The 24,640-nt window shown below is 40.8% G+C and overlaps 1 protein-coding gene across 1 annotated transcript in view; it reads right to left on the reverse strand.

Moving 5' to 3' along the window:
• Window positions 1-22,922, reverse strand: part of LOC121396326 (dual specificity phosphatase 29-like) — a 78,462-nt gene extending 55,540 nt beyond the window's left edge. The window contains exon 1 of the mRNA XM_041571167.1: window positions 22,688-22,922. Coding sequence (XP_041427101.1) covers window positions 22,688-22,806 — 119 coding nt within the window. The 5' untranslated portion in view covers window positions 22,807-22,922. The remainder of the gene's footprint in view (window positions 1-22,687) is intronic.
• Between the last annotated feature and the right edge of the window lie 1,718 nt (window positions 22,923-24,640).

Here is a 24,640-nt window from a genome sequence, read left to right on the forward strand (position 1 = left end):
TACAGCCCAATTTCTTCATTAGGCCGCCTATCCCAATGCAATTCCGCCTTTTTGAAATAAATTCCTTAGCCAGGAGACTATTTACTTCAATAATTATTTTTCCTCCTAAGCTGCGACAATGAATTTTTTTTTTTTTTATAAATTCTAGGATGGGTGGCTGGGTATAAACCTCGACAGCATGATGATGACTTTCCTCTTCTCCGGTCTTCACTGACTGACCGGTAAGCCTCTCCCACAGCTGCCTTTTATACTCACCCGCTGCCGTCACATGCGCCGTATTAACCAATGTCTTCTTTTTCTCATCTGCAGCTTGATTACCTCTGTCGTCTGGAAGCATTTGGACAAACAAAGGTGAGTAACCCCTGCTCTGCCTGCCAACCTTCCCATGCTGACATCAATCAAAAGGGCTCCTACTGCCAAGCATGTACCTTGTACGTTTTATGGCACTTCCGGGTTCTCCTGCTGCATGCAGTTTCTTAAAGTGATTGACCGCATCAGATCGCATGACGACCCCCTCGGCAATGAGCACTGGGGCTTGGATTACAGACAGTCCTCTGATAGCCTCCCACATGACCTCAAACAGCTGTCAGATGTTAGGAGACATGTTCCTGCAAGTGGGGCATATAAATTCAGCCCCAGCACCTCCCCCTTCTTCTCTGCTGGTGGTGATCAACACTGGAGCCCTCCTGCTGTGGTCCTCCTGTGGTCCTTGACTGAGAGAGCTACTTTGCCTGCCCCAGGTAACATTTGCCTATTTATACACTTGGGCAGATTTATCAAGGGTCGAATTTTGAAGTGTAAAATACTTCAAAATTCGACCATCGAATTGAAATACTTTGACTTCGGATATCGAAGTCAAAGTATTTTTTCACCGAATTGTTCGATCGAATGATTTTAGGGTACGATCGAACGATTATACTTCGATGTGCAAAGACTTAGAAAATGGTTGTAGAAGGTCCCCATAGGCTAACATAGGACTTCGGTAGGTTTAATTTGGCAAAGTATTGAAGTTGAAGCTTTTTTAAAGAGACAGTACTTTGATTATCGAATATTCAAACTATTTTTACTTTGAATCGAATTCGAAGTATCCAAAAAATTACTCCGAATTTTTTTACATTGAAAATTCCCTCGAATTCACTTCGACCCTTGATAAATCTGCCCCTTAGTATATTTATTACACACATATTCAAACTTGTCTTTTTTTGCTATTTTTTTTTCAACTATTGCCCACACAAATAATCACACATATACTGATATATACACACATATACCTTTGCTAGTGTGTACACCTACATAATTATCTTTGCCCTTTGTTATTGTATCATTATTTTGCATTTTTCCCTTTGTGTCTTTGTTTTCCCTAAAACATTTTATTTGGTGTATTTTGACCTCTTTTGATTGATTTTCTTGGTTTTCTGGCATCTGCTGTCCAAAACAGTACTGTCCAACTGGAGCCCCCCCCCTTGTGTGCCCCCCTCCCACATGAAGGTCTGCCTGCTGTGTCTGCTTACCATGTGTAAACTTTAAAAGATATCCCTACAGAGATTAACTGTCCCTTGCATTGTTTACACCTCAAATTCAGACTATAAAACCCTGTATTGTGCATACATGTAATCCCCTTTGGAGACAAAAAGGAACACCAAGAGCCCCAATAGTGTAATATGTTTTTACAGGGAGTAATGGTAGAGTAAACAAGTTAATACTCACAAACCAGGGCAACCACTGTATAGGCAGGTGGGGAGATTATCCTGACCCCACTCAGGAATAAAAAGTCGCTCTCTGTAGAAGAAGAAAAAGGGGATGATACCCCTCCACTCGGGGTGGACTCGATATAGTAGTAAGACAAAACAGAGGCGCCAAAAGGATAAAAATAGCTAAAAGCACTTAAAAACCCAATGGGTAATTCAGAGGAGGTAGTAATGAACTTACCTCCTCCAAGCAGACACCAACGAAAGTGGTAATTTTCAATAATAGTTTATTCACAAAACGGTATTGCAACGCGTTTCGCAGGCATTTCCTGCTTCATCGGGCAATATGGAACGGGAGCAAAAACAACAGTGTATTTGTATAAACACGCCAGGCGCCTCTGTTTATACAAAGACACTGTTGTTTTTGCTCCCGTTCCATATTGCCTGATGAAGCAGGAAATGCCTGCGAAACGCGTTGCAATACTGTTTTGTGAATAAACTATTATTGAAAATTACCACTTTCGTTGGTGTCTGCTTGGAGGCATATAAATTCACGAAAAGGGGAAAGAGAGGTAGAAAAGACTGGGTAAGAGAGGAAGGAGAAAAGAGAGAAATGAAAGAAAAGAGGTGAGGAGGGGAGACAGCAAGCAATATAATGAAGAAAAGCGGATCCAGCTTATATTTCCATGGTATGTACATTCACATATAAACAGTCATAATAGCATAAGAAGCCAAAGAGACACATAACCTGAGGGGCCCTAGGTACGAAATATATTTCTCAAGATTACTCATCCTAGGTATAAAAGGCATATGTACAACATATTAATCATCCAGTGGGAGCCAATCCATATTTGGGGTAGGCGAATTGCTGGGTCTATTTGAGTAAGATTCATTGTGTAGAATCCACAGCGACCAGGTGTTATTGAACTTAGTAGGGCAACCCCTAGCTGCATAGATTTGTTCCAGAATTGGTAGGGTTTGCTCGACCAGACCTATCCAGAAATTTAACGTAGGCGGCTGCTCCTCCTTCCACTTAATAGCAATGGCCTTTTTTGCCTGAAAAAGTAAAAAAATAAGTAGAGTCGTTTCCGAACGTGATATTACCGTATCTGCAAGATATTGAGTAGGAGGACCGTTGGATGGAATTCTATTGGTAAAGCCATTAGCTGTGTGAGGTAAGTAACAATATCTGTCCAGAACAGCTGAATTTGAGAGCAAGACCATATCATATGAAAGAAATCAGCCTGTGGACTTTTGCATCTATTGCACTGGTCAGGTATTGCTGGGTTAATTTTATGGAGAAGATAAGGTGTGTAGTATGCTCTATGGAGGTATTTGGAGGTATTTAAATTGAATAAGTCTATCACTATCTGGGGATAGTGTCCTGCAAAATTGTATTCCACCGTTCAGAGGCAAGGTCAGGTATGTTAATGATCCATTTCTTATATAGTTCCTGGGTAGAAGAGAGCTTGGTTTGACAAATGTGTCCATATAAAGTTGAGGGAGGTTTATTGAGCTGTTTCTTCCTGAGTAGGTCCTCAATTAAGGAAGTTTGAATCTGAAGAGGGCTAGTGTGAAATTGCTGTGTGAGGGCATGATGCAATTGCACATATCGAAAAAACATTCTGTTGGGGAGGTTAAATTTATTCTTCAGTTGGTCAAACGTGAGCAAAATATTGTGCGCATAAATATCATTAATATATTTAACATTAAATTGTGCCCAAAATAGAGGGATCAGGTATTGTGAGCAATTGTTCAAGGTTCGCATTAAGCCATAGCGGAGTATACGGAGAAATAACTGCATCAACTGTATACCTAAGGTACCTAAGGTGCACCTGTTTCCAAGCCCTAACAGCATTTCTCATCATAGATGTGCAGTGAATTATGGGAAGCTTATCCCTGTAGATCAGATTCCTAAGCCCTTCCAGGAAGCCAACTATTTGGGCCTCTAAAAGAGTTACTGGGTCTTTGGGGGGAGATTCTAACCACCATTTTAAGGGTAACAATTGGGAGGCCAAAAAATACCCCTGCATGTCTGGGGCTCCACCTTCAGTAAGGGGGGAATCAATGCCGTGTATTTGACCCTCACCAGCCCAGGAGACCAATAGAGTTTGATGAGTAGGGAACGTAATTGTTTAAAAAAAGAAGGGGGTAACCAAGTGGGTGTCTAAACAAATAAAGAAATTTAGGGAGGAACTTCATCTTGAAAAGGTTAATCCTACCTATTAAAGAAAGTGGGAGTTTAAGCCACCTATCGACTGCTTTCTGAAGGGATATCATAAGGGGGTCTATATTTAGTTCTTTAAATTTCTCAATTTGTGGATGTATATATATGCCTAGATATTTCATTATAGTGACTTGTTGTAGTGGGAGGTCAGGGTCAAGCACGTCGACTGCTTCTGGATCAAGAAGAAGGGTGGATTTGGACCAAATGATCCTGAGGCCTGAGTACAGGGTATGGGAGTTTATTAATAGAAGGGCTGCTCTGAGGGATGGGCCTGGATCATGTAAATAGAGGAGAGTATAGTCAGCAAAAAGGGAAATTTTTTCCCGAAGTCGTCCAAACTCAAGGCCAGAACCTCTGTGCGGGCTCGAATCAAGCACGCTAGGGGTCCATAGCCAATGCAAAGAGGCCTGGGGATAGAGGACAGCCCTGGCAGGTTCCTCTTGCTAGGGATATAGAGGGAGAGATATCAAGATTCGACATAACTCTAGCCGTGGGGTTACTATTTATAGCTTGGAGCCAAATTAAAAAAAATTCCCGAAATCCAAATTTTTTGAGGGTTTCCCACAGCTAGGCCCATTCGACAGAATCAAATGCCTTCTCGTTGTCGAGAGAGGCAATGACCCTAGTAGCAGGATTATCATGGGGAATAGTTAAGTTAGTATATAGCCGTCTGATGTTGAGTTCGGCTGCTTTATGAGGTATAAACCCGACCTGATCTGGAGCTACTATTGAATTGATGACATGGTTGAGTCGTCTGGCCAGGACTTTAGTTAGGATTTTATAATCCGAGTTGATGAGTGAAATAGGTCTGTAAGAGTTGCTAGAGAGGGGGGTCTTTCCTGGTTTTAAGATAAGTACTATGATGGCTTCCTTAAAAGAGGCTGGCAATTGGGCCATAGTGAGGGTGTGGTTGAAAATGGTAGTAAGATATGGGGCTAACAGAGAAGCATAGGTAGTATACCAAGTATTAGGGATGCCATCCGGTCCCGGGGTTTTCCCTGTAGGGAATGATGTTATGGCCTCTAGGACTTCTTGCTCTTGAATTGGGGTATCTAGTAGAGTCCTATATTCCAAGGGGAGATTGGGAAGATATAGCTGTTCCAAATATTCTGCAATTTCCCCAGGGGATTTTTGAAGTTTGAAGGAGTACAACCCTTGATAAAAGTCAGCCAAACATTGGTTTATTGCCAATGGGCAAGTGATAATCTCATTATCTGAGTTTTCTAAGGCATTTATTGCAGGTCTAGTATATTCATCGCTGGCAAGTAGAGCTAACATCTTACCATTTTTATCACCTTTTTCATAAAGTGCAAATTTGTGATGAAGTTGCCCTTTTTGAGCCAATTTCCACTGTGCCTGGGCAAATTTTCTCTGTGCTATTACATGGCTAATTTTATTTTGCTCAGTAGGAATTGAAATGTACCTTGCCTCCGCCTCTTTCAACTCCCCATCTACCTCGGTCATCGATTGTCTAGCCCGTTTCTTGACACATGCTATTTTGGCAATATAAGATCCTCTAATTACCGCCTTCATAGTGTCCCAGACACAAGGGAGAGGAGCAGTGTCTATATTAACTTGAAAATAGGATTGTAGTGTCTGTTGGATTACTTTTTGAATATCCGGGTGTGTAATCCAGTAAGGGTTCAATCGCCAGATTCTTTGTATGGGATTCGAGTGCAAACGCCAAGATATTAATAAGGGTGCATGATCAGATATACCTCTTGAGTGCAATTCTGTTTTAAGAATTTTGGGTGACATGTCAATCGAGACAAAGGCGAGGTCAATCCTTGACATAGAACCTCTTGCATAACAAGAAAATACGCTTGAGAGGGTTGCAAGTCCTCCATACATCTTCAAAACTCGAAGTTCCTGCCCATAGCTTTAGTGCAGTGGTACCAGGTCTCAGTGCAGTAAATAGTGAGAGACGATCCAAATCAGAATCCATAACCGCATTAAAATCGCCCATAATTAGGACTGGGTCAGAGTTTAAGGCTGCAATAAGCGGTAGTAGTTGATATAAAATATCATCGTGAAAGGGCGGAGGTATATATAAGTTCACTATAATGTAAGGGGTTCCAGCAAATGATGCATGGAGGATAGTAAACCTCCCCTCCATGTCGTTCTGGATACTAAGGAGTTGAAATGGGAGTGCCTTACTGATTAATATGGAAGTATCTCTGGCATAATTTGAATATACTGCATGAAAGGCATGTGCTATCCAGGGCTTTTTGATAAGGTGTGAATTAGAGGCTTTGCAAAGATGGGTCTCTTGGAGACAAATTATATGAGGGGAATATTTTCTCAAAAAATTAAAGACCAGAGACCTTTTCATGGAAGAATTCAATCCTCTAACATTCCATGTTATAGCTGTTATTTCTGACATGGTTTGTTATGATACAATTTATGGCTTTGCCCCCCCCCCCTCCAAGCAAGAGAGGATGAAAGAAGACATAGAAGTAATCCCATATTTCCCACCCTACTTGCTCCCGTAGTGGAGAAGCTTGGCGCCCATAAGATATTAAATTCTAGAGGGGTGTGCCTAAACAGTGAGCACACTTAACATTTATATAAAAAGTAACAAATGATCAAACAAATAAAGAATAATTACAGAAAGCAGATGGTCAATAGTGTCAGATGTTCCACCAAGTGATTAAGAATTAGAGCCAAAATGTAGCTCCCTGAGACCGCTGCTGCAGAGTAATTTACCAGTAAAAGTGATGTAGGTAAACATGGAGAGGAGAATGGCTCTGAAATATTAAGAGAACCAAAATGCATAACTGTGGGGCATGAAGGCCATGGTATCATCCAAGCCACTGATAGGTGAGTTGTTGCAGATTGCCAATGCCTGCTGAGATATGATTCTCATTATACTGTCAAGGGCGCCGATGAAGCCATTGGGATGCTTCATTGGGAGTGCTAAAAAAAAGGGGTTTTTCCATCCAAGGAAACACGCAACTTCGCTGGATATATCATAGCGTATTGTATGCCTGCATCTCTGAAACGCCGTTTCACTCCCATAAACTGTTGACGTTGTTTCCGAAGATCGTTTGAAAAATCCGGGTATAGGGAGACAATTGTGTTTTCATAACGTAACTCTCCTTTCTTTTGCGCCGCCACTAAGGCCGTATCCCTGTCTGTGAAGTTTAGGAGTCGGGCTATAAGAGGCCTGGGGGGTGCCCCCGGTGGTGGCAGCCTAGCTGTAATGCGGTGTGCCCGTTCAATAATAAAAGCTGAGGAATATAGTGCATCTCCAAATTCCCCCTTTAGCCAATTTTCCAAGAATTTTGCAGGGTCAAGCCCCTCTGATCTCTCAGGAAACCCGACAAACCTGACGTTGTTTCGTCTGAGACAATTTTCCAAATCGGCGGATTTGGCCTCAGCCGACTCAAGTCTACGGTGTAGCAAATCTAAGCGCTCGGGCAGAGGATTGCATGAGTCCTCGAGGTCACTTACCCGCTGCTCTACTTCGTTAGTCATTTACCGAACTCGCTGGAGGTCTTGTCTCAGTATCGCAAAATCGACTCGGAGTTCGTCCACTTTAGCCATCGTTGCAGCGTGGCAGGTCTGGATAGTGGAGCGAAGGGTCGCGACTACCTCTGCAAGTGTGAGTTCCTCTTTACCGTTGAGACCCGAGGGTTGTTCGAGATCTTGCTGTTGGTGATTAGAGGTACTTGTCATAGGATTCTCAATGCTTGTCTTTAGAACCTCAGGAGCTTGGGTCGAAGTAGTTGTTGGATGCGCAGGCCGTGAGCGTTGCTCTTTAGGTGAGTAGGGTTTCGGTTTGTCGGCCATTTTGGAAGGCCTCATGGAGTCTCGGAGATTGTGCCACAGCCTGCTTTTTTTCCCCCATAAGCTTACAGGTAACGGTGTAAGGTATCTGGTGAGCCGCAGATAAACTGGTCAGTCAGAATATAATCCGGAGATATCGGTAAATCAGCGGAGCTAAGGCAACGTGCGTCTGTTCACATCAGTAGTTGGCCACGCCCCTGTGGTTTCATTTTTTATTCTTTTTTTTCAGTCTTGTGTGCTAAATAGCAAAGTTTGGTGTGCTAGTGTGCTTACAGCAAGTTTGTCACAACCTGCTTTACTTTGCAGTTAGTTTTCCCTCAGTTTGAGGGGGTGAGGTTTGATTAGTTGCACCTGAACAGACTGTATAAATAGAACCCCTAGGACTCCAGTGGAGCTTGCTCTAGTGTTTGCTCTTTAAGTGGGGGATCTGTAAGTGGAGTTACAAACACTGGAGTTAGTGGGGGGCTCTGTAAGTCGAGTTACAAAGACCGGAGTTTCAAACTAGGTCAAAAGTTTGTTCTAAACCCTATTTTTTTTTTTATTTTTTATTCCTGTTTTGATCTGTAACTGGCATAATGAGTGCTAGCAAGATTGAAGGTCTGACTCAGTGCACAATCTGCCATATGTATGCAGATTTGGAACAAGAGATCCAAAATGCTTAACTCTGTGGTGGTTGTGAGCGAATTGCCACTTTGGAGGCTCGAATTAGAGCACTAGAGCAACAAATTGCAACACTGCGGTCAATTGACAATCTTGAAAGGAGTCTCTTGCTCACTGAGCAGGACCTAGCGGGGTCAGATAGTTTGGGGGGGGGGGGAACAGCAGCAGGATATTGAGGCAGCTAGCTGGGTGACAGTTAGAAAATCTAAGGTGGGCAAAAAGAAAAATGGAGGCTGATCCGGAGCTTATACATCAAAACAAATTTGCCAGATTGTGTGATGATGATGGGAGTATGAACTCCGGATTGGCAATTCTAGATAGGCTGATCTCTCTAACAGCCGGGAGACCAGTTTCTCTAGTAGTGGTGGGGAGGAGAGCAGAAACAGGCCTAAGCAGATTGTAGTTGTAGGGGACTCAATTATTAGGAAAGTGGATAGGGTAATCTGTCGTCCGGATCGCTATAAGCGAACAGTTTTCTATCTAGCTGATGCCAGGGTTTGGCATGTGGTTGATCGGGTAGACAAATTATTGGGTGGGGCTGGGCACGACCCAACTGTCTGACCCAGCATATCGGTACTAATGACAAAATAAATGGTAGATGGAAGACCTTAAAGGAATTGTTCAGTGTAAAGATAAAAACTGGGTAAAAAGATAGGCTGTGCAAAATAAAAAATGTTTCTAATATAGTTAGTTAGCCAAAAATGTAATGTATAAAGGCTGTGATTTGATATATGTCAGTCTGAACACTACTTCCTGCTTTTCAGCTCTCTTGGTTTACACTGACTGGTTACCATTGTTACCAGGCAGTAACCAATCAGAGACTTGAGGGGGGGGCCACATGGGTCATATCTGTTGCTTTTGAATCTGAGCTGAATGCGGAGGATCAATTGCAAACTCACTGAACAGAAATGTACCATGTGGCCCCCCTTCAAGTCGCTGACTAGCTCAGAGTTATAGAGCTGAAAAGCAGGAAGTTGAATTCTGGCTGTTTTATTAGACATCTGTTCACTCCAGCCTTTATATATTACATTTTTGGCTAACTAACTATATTAGAAACATTTTTTATTTTGCATAGCCTATCTATTTACCCAGTTTTTATTTTCACACTGAACTATTCCTTTAAAGAGTGATTTCAGGGATCTAGGCTCTATGATCAGAGAAAGGTCTTCCAATGTTATCTTTTCTGAAATTTTGCCCGTGCCACGGGCAGGTTTAGGAAGACAGCGGGAGCTTAGGCTCAAGTCTTGGTGTAGGAAGAAAGGGTTTGGGTTCCTAGAGCACTGGGCTGATTTTTCCTTGGGGTACAACCTATACAGTCGTGACGGTTTGCACCTCAATGGAAGGGGGTCCACTATGGAAGGGGGTCCACTGTGCTAGGGAAAAGAATGGCTAAGAGGTTGGGGGAGTGTTTAAACTAGGCAAGGTGGGGGCGGGTGAGAAAGAATTATGGGAAGCTAGGGTAGACAGGGCAGTTGGGTTAGTAAGGGGTCATGGGGGAGGAGTGAGGGGGGCATACAGTTTACCAGCTAAGGAGGTCCCTCTGTTACAAGGAAAACAGAATAATTCTAACTTAACATATAATTCTCCACTAAGTAATGCAAATTTCAAAAGTAAAAGTAGTAACCTCCACTGTATGCTGGCAAATGCACGGAGTTTGTTGAGTAAAATAGGAGACCTAGAATTAATTGCATGCTCTAAAAATTATGATATAATTTGGTATCACCGAGACCTGGTGGGATGAAACATGTGACTAGACTGTGAATTTAAATGGTTAAACCCTTTTTAGGAGGGACAGAGGGATAAAAAAGGATGGAGGAGTGTGTTTGTATGTAAAGCCTGAATTAAAGCCACGCACTAAAGAAATAATCATAGCTGCCACTGGTGAGGCTATAGAATCCCTCTGGGTAGAGATTTTGACTGGGCAAAAGGTTACAAAGATAATTATCATTGGTGTATGCTACAAACCACCTTGTATAAGTGACGAGTATGAAGCCCAGCTACTCTTGCAGATACAAGCGCTTCACAGCTGGGTCAAGTTGTTGCTATAGGTGACTTCAATTATCCAGACATTGACTGGGGTAATGGGGTTGTGAAGACAAAAAAACCTAGTAGGTTTGTAAATATGCTGAATGACAACTTTTTATTCCAGCTCGTTCAAGAACCTACTAGGAATAACTCACTTTTGGAACTTGTATTAACTAATAATACTGAACTCATCTCTAACATTTGTGTGGGTGAGCATTTAGGGAATATTGATCATAACATGGTCTCCTTTGAGATTCTGTTGCAGAAGCAATTCTATAAGGGAGTAACTAAAACACTACATTTCAGACGTGCAAACTTTGACAGTATAAGGGCATCTCTGCCACATATTAAGTGGGAAATGCTTTTCACAGGGTTAAACACAGAACAAAAATGGGAAGTCTTTAAAATGCTGCTTAATAAATATACATGTCAGTATATTCTCCTTGTAAGCAAGGAACGACGTTGCAAAGCAAAACCTTTTTGGTTCAATAGAAGTGTTGGTGTTGAGGTGGGTAAGAAAAGACGTGCTTTTAAGGCTTTTTAAGTTAGCTGAGACAGCCAAATCATTTATAAGGTACAAGGAGGCCAATAATTCATGCAAAGAAGCTATAAGGCAAGCTAAAATTGATATGGAAAAGGATACTGCAGCAAGCAGTAAAAAGAATCCATTATATTTTTTTAAATATGTTAATAGTAAAAAAATTAAGCAGGAAGGGGTGGGACCTTTAGTATCAGAGGGGGGTCAGCTGGTTGATGAAAACAAAATAAAAGCGCATATTCTGAATTCATATTTCTCGTCTGTCTACACAAATGAGGAACCAGTTATTGAAGGTTTTCTTCTTAATAGTCCCAATTCTAGTAATACAACTAATGATGCATGGTTCACACATGAGGTAATTCAAAAGAGACTAGAACATGTTAAGATAAGCAAAGGTCTGGGGCCAGATGGTATTCATCCCAGGGTACTTAGCAAGCTTAGCTCTGTGATTGCTAAACCTCTTTACTTAATTTTTCAGGATTCATTGAAGTCTGGCATAGTGCTGAGAGACTGGCGAATTGGTAATGTGGTGCCTCTATTCAAAAAAGGATTCCGTTCTCAGCCTCAAAACTATAGACCAGTTGGTCTGACGTCAGTGGTAGGAAAGTTTTTTGAAGGGTTAATAAAGGATAAGATACTGGACTTTATAGGAAATCATAATACTATGAGTGTGTACCAGCATGGTTTGATGCGTAATAGATCTTGCCAGACTAACTTAATTTCTTTTTATGAGAAGGAAAGCAAGGACATCGATTCTGGGATGGCAGTGGATGTGATTTACTTAGACTTTGCTAAAGCATTTGATAAAGTGCCACACAAAAGGTTACTGGTTAAATTAAGGAATGTTGGCCTGGAACATAGTATTTGTACTTGGATAGAGAACTGGCTAAAAGATAGACAACAAAGAGTGGTGCTAATTGGACCAGTTGTTAGTGGAGTACCGCAGGGCTCTGTACTAGGTCCCTTGCTTTTCAACTTGTTTATTAATGACCTAGAGGTGGGCATTGAAAGTATTGTTTCTATTTTTGCAGATGATACTAAATTGTGCAGAACTATAGGTTCCATGCAGGATGCTGCCACTTTGCAGAGTGATTTGTCTAAGTTGAAAAACTGGGCAGCAAACTGTTGATAAATGTAAGGTTATGCACGTTGGCAAAAATAATATTAATGCAAGTTATACACTATACAGTGTGTTGGGAGTTTCCTTAAATGAGAAGGATCTAGGGGTTTTTGTAGATAACAAGTTGTCTGATTCTGGGCAGTGTCAGTTCTGTCTTGCATAAAAAAGTGCATTAACTCAAGGGATGAAAACATAATTATGCCTCTTTATAGGTCCTTGGTAAGGCCTCATCTGGAGTATGCAGTGCAGTTTTGGACTCCAGTCCTTAAGAGGGATATAAATGAGCTGGAGAGAGTGCAGAGACGTGCAACTAAACTGGTTAGTGGGATGGAAGACTTAAATTATGAGGGTAGACTGTCATGGTTGGGGTTGTTTTCTCTGGAAAAAAGGCATTTTGCGAGGGGACATGATTACACTTTACAAGTACATTATAGACAAATAGCAGGGGACCTTTTTACCCATAAAGAGGATCACCGTACCAGAGGCCCCCCCTTCAGACTAGAAGAAAAGAACTTTCATTTGCAGTAACGTAGAGGTTCATCAAAGACAGGACAGTGAGGTTGTGGAATGTACTTTAAGAATGGCTTGGGTGATTTTTTGGACAGACAGAATATCAAAGGCTATTGTGATAGTAGACTCTACAGTTAGTATAGGTATGGGTATATATAATTTATGTGAAAGTATGGAGGGGTGTGTGTATGGATGCTGGGTTTTCATTTGGAGGAGTTGGACTTGATGGACTTTGTCTTTTTTCAACCTGATTTAACTATGTAACTATTTAAGGGTATGTCTTAATATGACTTAACTTTTTCACATATGAGTGATGAGTGATATCCCTGCAGTGAGCACCAACCACCATTAATTGGGTGTGGTTTAAAAACCGGGAATGGCTAACAATGGCTTCCATTATTGGCCCTCCACTATGTGGGCCAGAAAAATTCCCGGCCCTCGGTACCACAGAAGTTAGACAGCACTGCATTAGCAGAACATCAGAAAAATCAGAAATGCTTCTAAAAGCAATAAATTAAATGAATTATGCATTTTGCTTTAAGAATCCTCTCCATATATTAATATCACCCTCTGCCTATTGCTAGGGGCTCTAGGGCAGATCCAACTTGTGCGTCTACATTCCCTCCACAATAAAGTCCATATTCAATTCATTGAGAAAATGTTATCTCATAGTTTATCATATGTAAAAACACAAGGACAAGAGTAAAGACGTTGCCAGCTGATTGGCTAGTATATGGTATTTTCTGAATGATATTTGTCTGAAAATCTGGCAGATGTTGATCGACAGGTATAAAATCCCATTGAATTGAGGGACACATCAGTTTGTTGATGTGGTCCTCGATCCAGCCATCAGTATTTTCAGCGTTGTAATCAGACCATTGGATCCTAATGCCTGAGATGGAATCTGTCCAATATCTCCCACCTAAAGGCGTGTACAGTCACCTTTATTTCAAGTAGAAAAATCACTCTTAATTCAGTTCCAGTTTTCTCCCATATACTTCAATAGAGTTTTCACTTGATAACCAGTGAGATACATTTTCTAAATTAAATTGCATCTCATTTTAAATCTTGCCCATAAGTTTTCACACGTAAAACCTTTTTTCTCACAGAATTGAATCTGCCACAAAATTTGAGGTTGTACTATCCTCACACTTTTTAATTCATAGACACAGGCAATTCTGATAACAAAATCTGGGAATATTGTCATTACAATATTTAAAAAGGGATTACAATCTCAGCCTGGCAATTATAGACCAGTAAGTTTGACATCTGTGGTGGGCAAATTATTTGAAAGCTTGTTAAGGGATCACATTCAAAATTGTGTCCTAGTTAATGGCATTATGATTCGCAATCAGGGCTTTATGATGGATAGGTTATGTCAAATGAATTTGACTGATTTTTATGATGAGGTTAGTAAAACGCTGGACAGCGGGGGGGGCAGTAGATGGGATTTGGATTTTGCCAAAGCAATTGATACTGTGCCCCACAAATGACTGCTTTCTAAACTATGGTCTGTTGGGCTTAATGAAGTTGTTTGCACATGGATAGAAAACTGGCTACATGATCGAGTACATAGGGTGGTTGTTAAGGAGTAAGCTTCTAAGTGGGGTCCCTCAGGGCTCGGTATTGGGTCCACTTTTATTTAACTTGTCATTAATGACTTAGGGGAGGGTATTGTAAGTAATGTATCCGTGTTTGCAGATGACACAAAACTATGCAGCCCAATTAACTCCATCCAGGATGCAGCATCCTTGCAACAATATCTTGACAAACTGGCAATCTGGGCAGCTAAGTGGTAGATGAGATTCAATGTTGATAAATGTAAAGTCATGCACCTGGGATGTAAAAATATCCAAGTCACTTATACCCTTAATGGGACTAAACTAGGCAAATCCATAATGGAAAAGGACCTTGGAGTCCTTGTAGATGATAAACTTGGCTGTAGCAGGCAATGCCAGTCAACAGCATCAAGGGCAAATAAGGTCTTGAGCTGTATTAAAAGGGGCATAGATTCATGGAAGGAAGGGGTCATTCTTCCACTGTACTGAGCACTAATTAGGCCCCATCTAGAAAATGCCGCACAGTTTTGGTCTCCAGCCATCAAACAGGACATTATTGAATAAGAGAGGGTGTAGTGAAGGGCAACTATGCTGGTAAAATGGAAAATCTTTGCTATGAGGAAAGACTGGCCAAGTTGGGGTTGTTTACGCTGGAAAAGAGGTGATATGATAACTATGTATAAATATATAAGGTGATCATATCATAATCTCTCTAATGCTTTATTTACCAGTAGGTCTTTCCAGCTGATGCAAGGTCACCCATTCTGATTAGAAGAAGAATAAGGGTAGGGGCACACGGCGCGATTTCGCCGCGATTCTGCGCTAAGCGAGTTGTCGCTGCTTTTTTTAGCCGAAATAGCTTTGCTAACTTTGGCGCTGGCGTCAATGCAAATCGCGGCGAAATCGCTGCGCTAATTCACACGCGGCGATTCGTTTTCTATTGTCGTCCGAAGTTGCCTTGCTGGGCGTTTCCGGGCGACAGTAGAAAAAGAATCGCCGCGTGTGAATTAGCGCAGCGATTTCGCCGCGATTTGCATCGACGCCAGCGCCAAAGTTAGCAAAGCTATTTCGGCTTAAAAAACGCAGCGACAACTCGCCCAGTGCAGAATCGCGGCGAAATCGCGACGTGTGCCCCTAGCCTAAAGGAGAAAGGAGCCTAACTGGTTTTACTACTTTTTAATTGTTTCCATTGTTTGCTATTTTTGCACAAGTGAAACTGTAATGTAAAATGAGAAAAAGGTAAATGTGCTAATTGAATTAAGTTTTACATAAGAATTAAAAAGTTAAAATAGAAAAGAAAGTATGGAAGCAAAGAAAGACAGCTTTCTCCAGCTGATAAAACTAAGCTATCATAGATGAAAGTGATGATTGCAGGGCCCAATTATTAAAGCTGCTCTGTAATCATCATGATTTCATTTAATACAATGAAACAATATAGAGCCATGGTTTTGCATTTTGCACCCTACAGAATTGAACTTACACAGGTCCCTGCACTCCATTTTGGAGAAGAGAAACCTGTAGCTGGACCCATAAATACAGCACTGCCTACATTCGGCAGCACTATAATCATGAAGGGTGGAGAGGAAGATATACATCCACCCTCCTCAGGGCCGGAACTAGGGGTAGGCAGAGTAGGCATGTGCCTAGAGCGCAAAGCTGGGGGGGGGCGCCAGGCACGTACCTGCTCTGTCGCCTACCCCATGTCCGGTCCCATCACTCCCCATCTTCCTGCACGGTGTTTGGCCTTTCTGCGCATGCCGATTTGCGCTTGTGCGCATGTTCGCCGGTGTCAGCATGCGCATGCTCAGCCGGCGCCACGGCAGGACAGGTTGCCTAGGGCGCCTGCATGGTGTGGCCCGGCTCTGACCCTCCTCTCTATTCAGGGACATAGGTTAGGGAATGCCAGAAAATGCAGGCTGTGCTCTTAACCTCATGCCTGTTTTTTTAATCCAGAGTAAGGTGCATAGTGCAGCCAGGCATTGGGCAAAAGCGCTCTCTATAAGTACTAGGAGGCATGCTACTTTACCCTTTACATTGCAAATAATCAATGAAACATGTGAAGGGTTACCTTTATGTTACACAATGCTACACAATTAATATATGTGCTGTTCTGAGCATAACATGTTGTTTCTTCTCTGCAACTGTTACTACTTATTGATAAGCTATGTATCCTGTCACAAGATGTCTTACTCCTATGCTACAGATCATATGCTTCCTATACATCAAAGTGTTCTTTGTCTTTGTACTCAATATAAGCTGTTGTAACACTACCAATAAACTGAACTTGTTATGAGTCTCACTGCTTGCTAGTGTCTCTCTGTACAAGCTCCCGGATCCGAGGAACGTACGGACGCTCTGTCTTAGGGACCCCTGGGCGTCAGTAGCCGGTTACCCCAACAATTTGGTGTCAGAAGCGGGATATAGCAGGCTGCACGGACGGTAGGTAAAAATCTGTCTTATTGACGATCTTTTCCTTATCACCCGTATATGCTTAATGCTGTATCTATAAGTATAGGGTTGGGGTACTAATGGCTTTGGTGGCTATTAGATAAAGAGGATCCCTGACGAGGGACCTAATAGGAATTTTAGGTAAATTCCAGGAGTCTTGGTAGACTCCAGAGTCTTTGGTAGACTCAAAAAGAGTCTTTGGTAGACTCAAAAAGAGTTTTTGGTAAGCTCAAGAGTTTGTGGTAAACTCAGTTTTGCTACTTGAGACAGGGGATCCTGAATGGTTACAGCGCTTCCGTACTGTTCTTTGCATGTTGTGCATGTTGTGTTGTAATGTCATTTTGTAGTGTTTAATGTTGTTTTAATTATTTGTATGCTAAATATTTTGCAAGACTAAGGATCACCGCTTGATCAAGGTGACAGGTTTTGTCGGGACCTTTGATCCCAAGACAGCCAACCCTTGTCAGGTTTTCTTGCTCGATATTTACTTTTCGATAAATTTGTTGCAATATTAAGACTTATCTCGGAACTGGATAAAAGTTTTGTCAGGACCTCTGATCTCAAGACAGCTTTGTCCAAATTCCTGATTTATTGCAACATATTTATATCATAATCGTGTGAAATTCTATCATGGGAAGCAAAGGTTCTAAAGATTTGCCTTCACCCAATCTTGGTGAAATGTGTAAACAATATGTGTATAGGTGTAGCCCCATAGGGGGATTTTATGTAGACCCATAGGTAGATAAAATAGCAGGATGGGGAGAAGCTTTTTCTATACTGAACGTCTTGTGTCAGTGTGGTTCTTCTGGTGTACACCCATAATCTAATTAGGACGGGAATAGATATCCTCAGGACTGTTTGTGTCCTTATCAATTTTGATGTCCAAAGTGGGGCTGCAGGTTCTGACTGCTCATCAGCCGATACAAAGGACCCAGGTTGACCAATAGAGGACGGGACGGAGACTGATCACCTCCGGGACACAGGAAGACCTATTTTTTAGTTTCTTACTCGTGTCAAACCTGCTACCTATTATTGTTCATACCTGTTGTCTAAATCGACTCCTGGCAGCCAGCAAAGACAGGTATTTTCTTGCCTGCAGCTCTTTATTGAACCTGTATAGAGCTATCTATTACCCGGTTTGTGTTTTATGTTTTGTGATATTCTCTTTCCAAGTGATTTGGATGACAGGGGAGTTTTGATGATAGAGACAGGGTATCCGGATGTCGATAGGACGATGTCCTGTCCTGACTGTGTGTTTGGTCTTCTGTTTGGCATTACTGGGGGAGGGCTGGAGATTGGCCAAAGTTAGACCACGAGGTTACCCTGAACAGTATTTAGGCAGAAAAACGCCTTTTGTCTAAACGTCCCAGACTTTTTGACATATCGCCTCAACGTTCACTTCCCAGTATTTAATAGCAGTCTAGGTCATAGTCTTATTGAAGTGTATGAGAAAGTCTCTATCGAATCAAATGGGAAAGTTAAAGTGATGTATTAGAAGCTCTAGCCCTACAAGAGTTGAGTGGTTGTAACTCATATGGCATACATAGAGCCATCAACTCCCTATGCTGGGAATGTTTCCCGTCATAAGTGCAGTAGAAGAAGGTCAGGTAATTGACATACAAGAAGGTCAGGAAAATGCCCCAGAATCAGAGGAAGCTAGAAAGCAAAGAAAAGAACAAGAAAAGCTGCTAGCAGAAGGGTTAAGTTAGAAAATAGTGAATAGTGAGAAGAGACAATTTATCTTTCAGTGCTGAAAACAGCAGCGCTGATACAGGCAGTTCTCAGCCTCAGAGCCAAGCTCTACCCCACCCTTAGAGAAAAAGGGGGGGGGGGAGACGGGCATCCATGCAGCATGTCTCATTAACACAGACAGAAAGCACCAAATTTATGAAATAAACACCAAATATTCTTTTAAGGAAATTCCACACACAGTACGGGCTGACTCCAAATTAGCGTTGGGTTTGTAGATTGCACTTAATACATACGCCCACATACTCAACCTATCTTTCTTAAAGATATTGAAGATATTGATTCTTCATTCAATAATAAAAATCTTAAATAGTGTACAAAGTAAATATCTTTTATCAACAAGACTAACAAAGTATGAAGCAGCTTTATTAACACCATCAAATCTAACGATCAAAAGATGTAATGTCCTCAACCCTGCCACACTAAATACCTGAAAAGGGGGGGGGATGATCTGTTGAAATACATGACAAAATGAGGTACATGGGTTCAATAATGTAAAAGATGAACCTTTGTTAAATCCTTATTGTGAATTGTTTTTTGATGGTTCTCGCTACTGTATTGAGGATGGTAAATATCATATGCTGTTGTAACATTTGTCTGATGTTTTAGTTCAGCAGAATCTACCTCCACACATGGCAGCTCAAGAAGCTGAGCTACAAGCACTCATCACAGCACGCACACTAGTGGAAGGTCAAAGGGCGAACATCTTTCTGATAGCAGGTACTGTATTGGTATTTGTCTCGACTATCTTCTGATTTGTAGGGCCAGAAATTTTATGACATCATCAGGTAAACCAAATAAGAAAACAAATACAAATTTAGTAAAACAGCTATTGTTAGCATTACAGCTTCCAACTGAGGTAGCCATTCTTAAAGTACAAGCGCACACAAAGCTTCAACCTCCAGAAGCTAGAAGGAAATGCAAAAGCTGACAAGAGAGCCAAGTCAGCTGCCCTCTTGCCTATAATGACAGTAAGTTGCATCCTGGACATGGATATCCTGGCTACAATTCAGGACTAGGCCCCTAAGATGGAAAAAAGAAAGTGTTCGGAGCTGGGAGCCTCCAAGGATGACATGGGTCTATGGAGAAATGGCCTATTATACTGTCTATCAAAAGCAGTGAATGCTATGATGGCACATCTAACTCATGGACTTGCGCACTCAGGTAAGAATGCAATGGCTGCTTCAGTTCAGAAAAGTTGGATAGCACCTGGGTTTCCAGCATTTGTTGCAAAATATGTCTTTTCTTGTGTTACCTGTTTACGTCATAATCCTGGTCAGGTAGTCAAATCTCCTAGACAGCTAAACCAGAATAACCCTTTCAGCGATTACAAATAGACTACAGCCAACTGCCCAAAGTAGGTACCTATGAATATGTACTAATATGTATTGACATGTTCTCAGGATGGCCTGAGGCATGGCCAAGTTGCCAAGGCTACAACAAAAGCAACTGCTAAGAAACTTTAAATTAAGTAATCTGTAGGTGTTCTTTGCCAACCTACATTGAAAGTGATAGGGGTACACACTTTACAGGGCAGATAATGTCTTAACTAAAAAAATAACCCTCAGTTTTGGGAAGGTTGAAAGCGTAAGTGATGTTTTATAAAATATACAGCTTGGAAAATAGCACTATTAAAGCATTAAACAAGTTTAAATGACACATGGAAAATAATGATTGGTCTAAGTGTGTTTTTACAGGCAACCAAAGATGAAGCTAATGAATTTTGCAACGAGCAGAAGATGGTATTTATAAAACAACTCTTAATTTGACAGATACTAACTTTAAGAAAAGTATAGAGTGTTGGAACCTATTCTATTCTAAAATAGAATTGGCTATTTATGAATTAATTACATAGAAATCTGTCTACTACTTTGAATGTGGTGCATGGGCTTATGTTTGGTTACCAGAGAATAGCTATGGTACCTGTATTATTGCTACTTCAGCTCCTGCCATAGCAATTGTAGATTGGGATAATATAACAGCAAATATTTTTGTTGTAAATAAGATTAAAGAGTTACAATATGAAGCAAGGGCAAGTAGGCATAAGGAGTGGAACCCTTTTAAAGGTTTACAATTTGATAATATATTTAGTTTTACTTAAGCAAGATAGTGTTTTCTTGTTCATGGTTTTCATTATGTTGCCATCATTTTATGCCCTTTATAAACTTACTGTGTTTATAATTTCTCAACGTACAAAACCTAATGCTAAACATATCTAGTGTCAGGATTCAAGATCCTCACTCTGAAATTCTTTATAAAAGTAGTTTCAAACATTTTAATTTGTTTACTTCTATAGAACAACTGAGCATGTGGAAGATTTGGCAATCGTTTTTCTTGCAACATGTTTGTGTGATTATGATGATGATTTCAAATGAACACTCTTTGAGTGTGATAGATGGGAACCATTCCTATTTCACACTTCCCTTTAATTACGGACGTCTTTTCCATGTCTCTTTCCAAAGCACTTTAAAGAAAAAGTTTGCTGACACCTGTCTCTACAAAAACACGACTATATCATGGAGATGCAAGTACTAAGTTCATCACTTCTAAGAACTATACTTGGGACTATACCTTTGCAGATGCCTTTACTATAAATAAGTTCAAACCATCTTTTCTAAACGGCACTGGAACATGGATAAAGACTTATGTTTACTAAACGCAATATTTCAAAATATATGGCATGGAATCTTTTGGGTGTTGGTTGAATTAGATATATAATACTTCATGTTAATTCTTTTAAACTGAAGTAGTTTGTATAGTTAGGCAAATAACAAGATTGGGATGGTTTAGGAATACTCCAGCAAGTAGTTGTGTTAATTCTGCTGGTCAAGAACGAGTTCTTGGTTTTGAAGACAGGCCTAGCCCCTCTTCAGAGCAGAGTAGTCTCAATACGGTTATTTGCATTTAGGTGAGTTTATAGTTAAGGTTAATTTTGGTCATGGGTGTGACCAAAAGGGGAATGTTAAGGTGGCCTTTATTATAATCACATATATCATCCTTTCTATCAGCTTAAACAAACAACTTATGCCTCTGTTCAAGGTTGGTCCTATTACACAGGACTAGGTGAACGGTCATTCAATACTTGTTATTTCTGAAACTGAATACTCTTTTCTAATTGGTTATGGTGGGAAACCACCCTAACCCACCTTAAAGCATACCAGTTTAGTTACCTCTCTTCCCATTGAGATTTCTTCTGTTGATTCTAATTTACCCTTTGCTGGCTGTCTCTCTAATATTACTATGTTACAATGGCATTCCCATTTGTATTACTTCTCTCCTATTCCTTCCATTTATCGTTCCCTTACCTATTTCCCACCGGTGTTACCTATTGCTAATTATCAACTCCCTGTTTCTCTGTTCCGCACACTTATTGATCATCATACTGACACAATTGCTGCAAACACACTGATAAATTGTATGATACAGTGGTTAAAACTATTGCTACCAAAAAACAAATTACTTTCTATAGGTTCCCAATTACAGGATGATTTGCAACACCATTGGTATGACATTTTCACTGGATGGTCTCCCACTGGTTCTCAAATCATGCACACTATTTTTTATCCTACTCTCATTGTTACTGTTGTTTTGGTTCTTCTTGATATTTTTAATTTACATCTTCTCTGTTCTAATTCATACCCGTGTTAAGTCTCTAATTGATACTGCAGAACAATCCCAATTAGCTTGTCTTCATACCCACTTCTATAAACCTTCTTAACTGTATATTAGTTTTGCATTTGTGTATTATGATTTTCATGATGATCATGATATGATCAAAGAGGGGATTGAAGGGTTACCTTTATGTTACACAATGCTACACAATTAATATATGTGCTGTTCTGAGCAACTGTTACTACTTATTGATAAGCTATGTATCCTGTCACAAGATGTGTCTTACTCCTATGCTACAGATCATATGCTTCCTATACGTCAAAGTGTTCTTTGTCTTTGTACTCAATATAAGCTGTTGTAACACTACCAATAAACTGAACTTGTTATGAGTCTCACTGCTTGCTAGTGTCTCTTTGTACAAGCTCCCTGATCCAAGGAACGTACGGACGCGCTGTCTTAGGGACCCCTGGGCGTCAGTAGCCGGTTAATTTAGCTGTTGTAATTTGCAGTACTGAAATGTATATACAAGCTCTTCTTTTGGGTAATCTTACAAAAATGTCAAACATACTTTTTTGTACATTACAGCAACCATTTGTTATTTTCTAATAGTGCATCATTTATGAAGTGAATGCATTCACATTGTCAAGCAAGCTACAGCTTACAGTGGTACAACTAAAAATGTACGTAGCAATAACGGTTAATAGATGTCAAACTTGTTGTGATGCATATAACTGTATATTAATAATTTAAAAATCCACTTACACATCGCCTAAGAAAAGTCCAAGGAACACTTGGTCCACGTGATGTAAATTGCCTGAGTAAGCATCTAACAGTGCCTCTAGCTGATAAACAGAAGGAGATTCCCTGCAGACTCCTTTCATTCTGGCAGCCCCAATAGTATCGGCAACAGACTGAGACTATTCCTGTTGGTGGCAGTTGTTACATTTATCAGGCTCTAAGTTGTGACACTTGATGTCATGTAACAGCTGAGAAGTTGCCACCAAATGCAACTGCGTTGGAGGGGCCTCAGACTGAGACACAGAGTAATTGTCTTCTTAATGTCAGACAAGCCTTTGTGTCCTGTTATTACGTATTGCAGTTTGATAAAAACACATGATTAAATGTTCCAAATTTTCTCAAGACATTTGGTTTGATTAACCACAGGATATTGCAGTTATTTCAGAGGGTGCTATGCTATGATATTTTGATTTTCAGAAGGAGAATGAACCGAGGGAAAGAAGAGTATCAACATAGTGACATAGTAACATAGTAAGTAAGGTTGAAAAAAGACACGTCCATCGAGTTCAACCCTTTTTTTTTTTTTTATTAACTACCTATCTGCCAGTTGATCCAGAGGAAGGCAAAAAAAACCCATCTGAAGCCTCTCCAATTTGCCTTAGAGGGGGAAAAATTCCTTCCTGACTCCAAAATGGCAATCTGACTAGTCCCTGGATCAACTTATACTATGAGCTATTTCCCATAACCCTGTATTCCCTTACTTGCTAAAAAGCTATCCAACCCCTTCTTAAAGCTATCTAATGTATCAGCCTGTACAACTGATTCAGGGAGAGAATTCCACATCTTCACAGCTCTCACTGTAAAAAAACCCTTCCGAATATTTAGGCGGAACCTCTTTTCTTCTAATCGGAATGGGTGACCTCGTGTCAGCTGGAAAGACCTACTGGTAAATAAAGCATTAGAGAGATTATTATATGATCCCCTTATATATTTATACATAGTCATCATATCACCCCTTAAGCGCCTCTTCTCCAGCGTGAACATCCCCAATTTGGCCAGTCTTTCCTCATAGCTAAGATTTTCAATACCTTTTACCAACTTAGTTGCCCTTCTCTGTACCCTCTCTAATACAATAGTGTCCTGTTTGAGTGATGGAAACCAAAACTGTACGGCATATTCTAGATGGGGCTTTACAAGTGCTCTATACAGTGGAAGAATGACCCCCTCCTCCCTTGACTCTATGTCCCTTTTAATACAGCTCAAGACCTTATTTGCCCTTGATGCTGCCGACTGGCATTGCTTGCTACAGCCAAGTTTATCATCTACATGCACTCCAAGGTCCTTTTCCATAATGGATTTGCCTAGTGCAGTCCCATTAAGGGTATAAGTGGCTTGGATATTTTTACATCCCAGGTGCATGACTTTACATTTATCAACATTGAATCTCATTTGCCACTTAGCTGCCCAGATTGCCAGTTTGTCAAGATCCTGTTGCAAGGATGCCACATCCTGGATGGAATTAATTGGGCTGGATAATTTTGTGTCATCTTCAAACACTGATACATTACTTACAACACCCTCCCCTAAGTCATTAATGAACAAGTTAAATAAAAGTGGACCCAATACTGAGCCCTGGGGGACCCCACTAAGAACCTTACTCCAAGTAGAGAATGTCCCATTAACAACCACTCTCTGTACCTGATCCTGTAGCCAGTTTCCTATCCACGTGCAAACGCCTTCATTAAGCCCAACAGACCTTAGTTCAGAAAGCAGTCGTTTGTGGGGCACAGTATCAAACGCTTTGGCAAAATCCAAATAGATCACATCTACTGCCCCCCCCTGTCCAGAATCTTACTTACCACATCATAAAATGCAATCAAATTCGTCTGACATGACCTATCCTTCATAAAGCCATGCTGATTGTTGCTCATAATGCCATTCATTAGGACAAAATTTTGAATGTGATCCCTTAACAAG

Source organism: Xenopus laevis, chromosome 7S, assembly GCF_017654675.1.
Source record: "Xenopus laevis strain J_2021 chromosome 7S, Xenopus_laevis_v10.1, whole genome shotgun sequence".
Taxonomy (NCBI): domain Eukaryota; kingdom Metazoa; phylum Chordata; class Amphibia; order Anura; family Pipidae; genus Xenopus; species Xenopus laevis.